The 6287-nt window shown below is 39.9% G+C and overlaps 1 protein-coding gene across 1 annotated transcript; it reads left to right on the forward strand.

Moving 5' to 3' along the window:
- Positions 1-1822: 1822 nt before the first annotated feature.
- On the forward strand, positions 1823-3222 carry twist1b (twist family bHLH transcription factor 1b). Its single transcript, XM_082552355.1, has 2 exons — positions 1823-2516; positions 2692-3222. The coding sequence occupies exon 1, from the start codon at positions 1984-1986 to the stop codon at positions 2488-2490; it is 507 nt and encodes a 168-aa protein (XP_082408481.1). The 5' UTR covers positions 1823-1983; the 3' UTR covers positions 2491-2516; positions 2692-3222.
- The last annotated feature ends 3065 nt before the right edge of the window (positions 3223-6287 follow it).

Below are 6287 nucleotides of genomic sequence, written 5' to 3' on the forward strand. Positions count from 1 at the left end.
CAGCACTTAATTATTCAAGCAAATTTTTTCCAGCACTTGAATAAATGTGCTTTGCGACAGTTTAAGTACATGACACATGGATTGACATTAAAAAGATGAAGGCTTCATTCATTTGAACACTTTATTTCATTTCAGTTTAAAGGAAACAGCTCAAAAAACAGTAAATATAAAACTGGATTATCTCTTTTGTACAGCAGAGATGATTGTGCAAAGTTTTACACCAGAGATTTATTATACTAGACAGATACGCTCACCTTGATGAGGCCTTAGCTATTCTGATTTTTTTTTTTTAAGTTGTACAAATCTCTGAAAGTCACAATCTTTAATTAAACATTTCACATGTACTTTTTAACAAAGGAAAATGAGTGAATGAATGAGCATGCATGTTTTGCAATAACAAATTTCAAACACAGTTTATTGTCTCTTTAGTTAAAATGTAAAAGTTTTGATACAAGGAGGAAACCGCTCACTTAAACAAGCCTGTTTCCCTCGGAACAATACGTCTACTAAGTCTCAGGCCTCCACGAAGATGTAAATGGATGTTTGGTAGTGTTGTGACCTTCGACCCTGGCTGACCCCCCCTGTTTCCTGAACCAGATGCTGCTCCTGTGGACTACACTCTTCCCAACCTAAACAAAGTAATCCTCCACTAAACAAGATGGATATTGTATCACCAACCTAGTAAATACCAGAGAGCCAAACACACAAAGCTGCCCTCTTTTCATCTCTCTGACTGGAAACAACAGGCAAAAAAATCATTTCCTTTAGTTTTGTCCAGAGTGAGCAAGCACATAACAATTTGAATCTAACACTGTTTTACATGAATTTTCCCCCCAATGTTACAACTAAAATAGCCCTCTCTGTTCTTAAAAATAAACTTTTACACTATATGGTAAAATGTGAGATGGGATCACTTATCCCATGCAAATCTATATGGCCAATATCTACAGATACCCCCACAATTTACTATAGTTGATTCTTAAAAAGAGAACAGTTAGTGGAGATTATAGCACACACAGTGATCCGAAGTTGGATGATGGATGAGCAGTTGGCTTGTTTAAATGATGGATTGGTGAAAGGAAAGAAAGACCTCATCCTGGATCATTATTGCTGTGTTTTCTCATTTTGAAGACCTTTCTAGCACAAACAGCATCAACACCAGGATCCTAGCAAAGTCTTCCTTTTGCACTCCCCAGCCGTGTAGAGGCATGTTATGCTTAAGCGGGTGAATTAAATCTCTTTCGTTAAGGAACTTTTGCGTGATACACACCGATTCTTAGGAATAAACAAGACATGACACCTGCACACGTGCCAGCGTTATATCTGTTGTGTGCGCCCGTTTCTACTAATTTATTTAGTCTGGTTTTTTATTCCAGTCTCAGTTTGATTTTCTCTCCTGTTCAACTACAAACTTATGTTTTTAATTCTCATGTCTTGTGTGTCATTTTGCTATGTGAACTTCTTCATGTGTCTTTTTTCCCCGTTTTGCTTGGAAAGGAAAACGGGGGAAATGCCTTGATCAGCCTTTGACTTTTCGATTCCTCCCTCACTGCTAGGAGCCTAATTAAATTCAGCTCTTCTTTCGTGTTCTGCTTTTCACTTCATTTTATATTTTGATGTCTATTTTGCAATCATAATAATCAGGCAATCATGAGAAATAGCACCTTAAGCTGCCTTTCCCAGCTCTGGCTTTGCAATGAGGGCTGTGCTGATAGTTGCCGAGATACTCCCGCCCCTCGACTCACGTAATTCATCTTGTTGACCAATCCCGTCGTTCCCCCAAAAAAGTTTACGCCATGCAGCCTATAAGAACTGCTTAAGTATCTCAAGTAACAGAAAAGACTTGTCTTTCCCGTAACCCATTTATGGATTCGTTGGTGCCTTCAAAGCCTGGTAGAGCCACAGGTGGACTAACTCTTTGACTTCATGAGAGGGAAATAATTTTGGGGGGACACTTTCTGGCCGCCATCGACCCAGGTGGAGATGTCTGAGGAAAATCTGGGGGAAGAATCGGGCAGCTCCCCAGTCTCTCCTGTGGACAGCCTGAGCAACAGCGAGGGGGAGCTGGACAGACAGCCGAAGAGATGTGGGAGGAAGAGGAGACCGAGCAGGAAAAATGGGGAGGACTCAGATAGCCCGACCCCTGGGAAAAGAGGGAAGAAGTCCAGCAGCAGCAGCCCCCAGTCTTTCGAGGAGCTCCAATCGCAGCGGGTCATGGCCAACGTCCGGGAGCGACAGAGGACCCAGTCTCTGAACGAGGCTTTCGCGGCTCTGCGGAAAATTATCCCCACTTTACCTTCGGACAAACTCAGCAAAATACAGACCCTAAAACTTGCAGCCAGATATATCGACTTCCTCTGCCAGGTGCTGCAGAGCGACGAGCTGGACTCCAAAATGTCAAGCTGCAGTTATGTGGCTCACGAGAGGCTGAGCTACGCCTTCTCTGTGTGGAGGATGGAGGGCGCTTGGTCCATGTCAACATCTCACTAGCACCTGGAGAAATCATGCCCAAAATGGTACGCTTGGCTTTTTTCAACTAAAACTGCATGACTGGAAAATAAATAAATAGACTGTTTTATGGCTGCACAGTACAGTGGTGTAATTCAACCTAAGCAGCTTTACTTTGTACACTTTTCCTTGTGTCTTTCTGCAGAGTTTCGTGACTTAGCGAATGCCTTATTTTACCTACAGGTGACTGCTGAATCTACTACTCACATTCTGAAAAGGGACAATCTGGAGTCCAATGCTGGATACATGGGATCGCCTAACGACATCAGAATTTTGTGCAGAGGCCTGAAAGGGACTCACAGCCGTGTGTGTTAGCTCCATACACCCCAATTCTGGTGTGTTTTCGTGCTGTTGACGACGAATGTTTAAAATTTCGCCTTTTTTAAATGCATGCCTTTGGGCTTTATTTCTGTGGAGGTCAAAGTGCATTATTGAAGTCTCAGTTTTTTTGTTTTTTGTTTTTCTCGTTTTTGTGTGTGTGCGAGAGAGAGGGAGCCTGTAATGTGTGGCTCACATTACAGGCTGACTTTGTGGATCTAACCTGTGCAAAAAAAATATTTTTCAGAATGCATTTATTTATTTATTGATGAAACGTGTTGGAGAATAGATCCTGTGTCTGAAATAAATACGTTCCTATTTTTTATTATCGTTTTTTCAGTTTTGTAAATGTTTGTATATAACTTTTTTTGCATTAAAGAAAGACGATGAAAGCTGCTTGCATTTGACTTCCCCCCTTCTATTTACCCAGCGTGCTTGCCAGTGAGGAGGGCGAAACTACTGCCAAGTAAAGCACGCTTACATTTGATAGTCAACATAAATTACATCTGAAATAAATTAGCTTTCATACATCACGTGGAGGGTGATTGTATTTGCATATCCATCAATTTAATGGTAAAACCTCCCACTGTTGCCAGCTAAGAAAAACAGATGGCGTTATTACTGGCATGGATAGAAGTGTTGGATATATGTTTTTTTTTAAATTATTATTATTTGTTGCACATCCAAAAAGAAAATAATTTTTTTAAATCATAGTTTGGTACGCTTCTCACATATAACTAAACTATTTAAGGAAAGATTGAGGTCAACTCGTGATTTAAAAGACAGAAACGTTTTTATTGCAGCACAGTGTGTGCTGTTAAAAAAGCGCCAGTCAATCTAAAATTGCGTTTTAATTAAAACATTTTTTGAAAGCCCCGTGCAGTCTCCAGTTTCTCTCTCACTCTCTCTTTCTCTGGCTTTGTTTACAGTTGGATTAAGGCCTGTGCTTGAAACTCGCCATTATAAGTAAATGAGTTACACTGAGGTCAGATGAGCCCGCTGCTGGACTCCTGCTACAGTCTCCTTTCTGCCAGCAGCTGAACTTCAGCAGAAGTTCACTTCAGGGGTTATAGGATTTCAGAAATTCTTTAGAAATTGTCGTCAGTTACAAAGGACGTGCCTTATGAGATCATAACTGAGGGGAAAAAATCGATTCACGTCTGGTGTAATTGCACATATTACATCAGCGGTAATTTAGCGACTTCCCCACGTTGTATAGCCTTGAAATGTATTCCTGCGCATTGTCACTAAATAAATCTTTCACAGTGCTATCGTGCTGTGATTGATCTCGGTGATCTGGGAAAGTCCTTCTCGCTGTCCAAATCAAAGTGCGTGCCCGTTTGAAGGTGTGTAATTGGCTTGGGAGGCATGTATGGAATTCCCAGATGTCTATGAAACTTAAGGAGGCCGTGAAGGTAGGCTGTGGGTCCCCGCGTGGAAGCACTGGACGTTCAGGGGAAATGCCTCCCAACTATGTATCAACAGCATTTCCACCCCCCCGAAATGTTTACTGTGAACCATTTCCACTATAGCATCAGATAAATAATCAGGGCCCACAGCAAATAGAAGCTGTGACCAATCCCCATATTTCAAAAAGCCCATAATTTCCTTTTTTTTAAATAATAACAATAATTTCCAATTCAGGCCTTAGAAGCTACCTTAAATAAGTTTCCTCTCCCTTTCTCGGAGGAGAGGAGTTGGCAATTGACACGGTGCAGAGGCACAGAATGAAACCTATTTAGAACAGATGTTAGTATTTTTTTTTAAAAGAAAAGTCACGTGAAATGAGCAGATGTTCAGACTGTGCAGAGACTCGCCGTGCAGCGCAGTGCAGTGCTGTGCACAGAGAGCTCGGAGCAGCTCCTCTTAGCAGCCTGTGGCACTACATTCAGATCATCTAGTACAGGTTTGATTAACGTGGATCGATTAAAGGGAATAATATGGATGTGACTGACCGTGGAAAGACAAAGGTAGGCTGTCAGAAAGGTCGCTCTGCATTGCTCGTGATGTTGTTGCCTAACGCTACACTTGCTGTTTATTTGTCTGTAAGAAAATGCAGGCAAATAAAATACAGAATGTTTTTTCTTTCAAAGCTGCCACCGCTACCAGGCCTACTGCAGTCAAAGTTTCACACTTCTTTGAAGCGATGTGTGTGTGCGTGCGTGAGTGTGTGTGAGGGGGGGAGGGGGGGAAGAGAATTTATCATCCAGCCATTTTGGGGAAGAGAGAAAAAAGAAAAGAAATGCATGGCACACATAAATCCCTGACAGAGGCTGTAGCACTACTGCCGTGTGATCATCGGCTGCGATTCATTTTTGTTCCGATCCCCCTTTCGCTTATAATTTGTATATAGAAACCTCACGAGTTACCAGTGAAGCTCGTATAAGCTGTGTCAACGTGAAACTATGAAAACTTTTAATTACAGTTTATGAAGTTATAATACTACTACTACTACTACTAATAATAATAATAATTATTATTATTATTATTATTATTATTATTATTATTATTATTATTATTATTATTATTATTATTATTATTGAAATGCTAGATTATAGCCAAAAATCTTTCAAACTTTAACTTTTATGTTGGGCTTTGATTGTTTTATCGTTGTTGTTTAGTTTAATTGATGGCAGTTTGTTACTCATGTTACTCAGGTTACTGTTCTTAAATCAGACTACAATTAATATAGTATTTATTTATTTATTTATTTATTCATTCGTTTTAGCAAGCCCATTTTAGCAAAGACTGATAATTTATTAAATAAGAAGCTCAACAATTTGTCCACTTAATAATGATGATAATAATAATAATAATAATAATAATAATAATAATAATAATAATAATAACAACAACAATAGTTTTTCTTTATTTCGTGCCATACTATAAATATTTTTAATTCTACCCCTAAAAAGAAGAAGCAGGTGGAGTTGACTGCTTCCTCGGTTATTAAGACCAAATCCTGTTTCCTGAAGCTCGAAAAGCGCAAGCTCCTTTCAGACCCACACAGACACCCTCAACAATGCCCCAGAACGCGAACATATTAAAGCCAGGAGTGGGTGAACTGGAGTCGGGATCAGATCTCAGGGTTGCACTTGAGGAAGGGAAACAGAGGAGAGACTAAACACAGAGAGACAGCTACAGCGCATAATCCTGCGTTTGGAGTCTGATGATTACTGAATGCATTAACGTCTATAATAATTGAGAAGAGATTTTATGTAAGGTTAAGTTGTTCACCACTAAATAAATAAATAAAGTAGCCATATTGTTCACCGACATCTTCAAGGATACATGTGAGTAAGCTCTTAACATGTGACTACAACAAGATACGTTTTAAAGATGGAAAAACATCGTTTAGTCCAAGAAAGAAAGAAAAAAGTGACAGGGAGAATCTGTATTCAACGATGAGCTCTCAGCAGATGGCACCTTGCATTACCTGCTGGATTCTTTGACTTTTGCTA

Source organism: Aulonocara stuartgranti, assembly GCF_965226115.1.
Source record: "Aulonocara stuartgranti genome assembly, chromosome: 11".
Lineage (NCBI taxonomy): Eukaryota > Metazoa > Chordata > Actinopteri > Cichliformes > Cichlidae > Aulonocara > Aulonocara stuartgranti.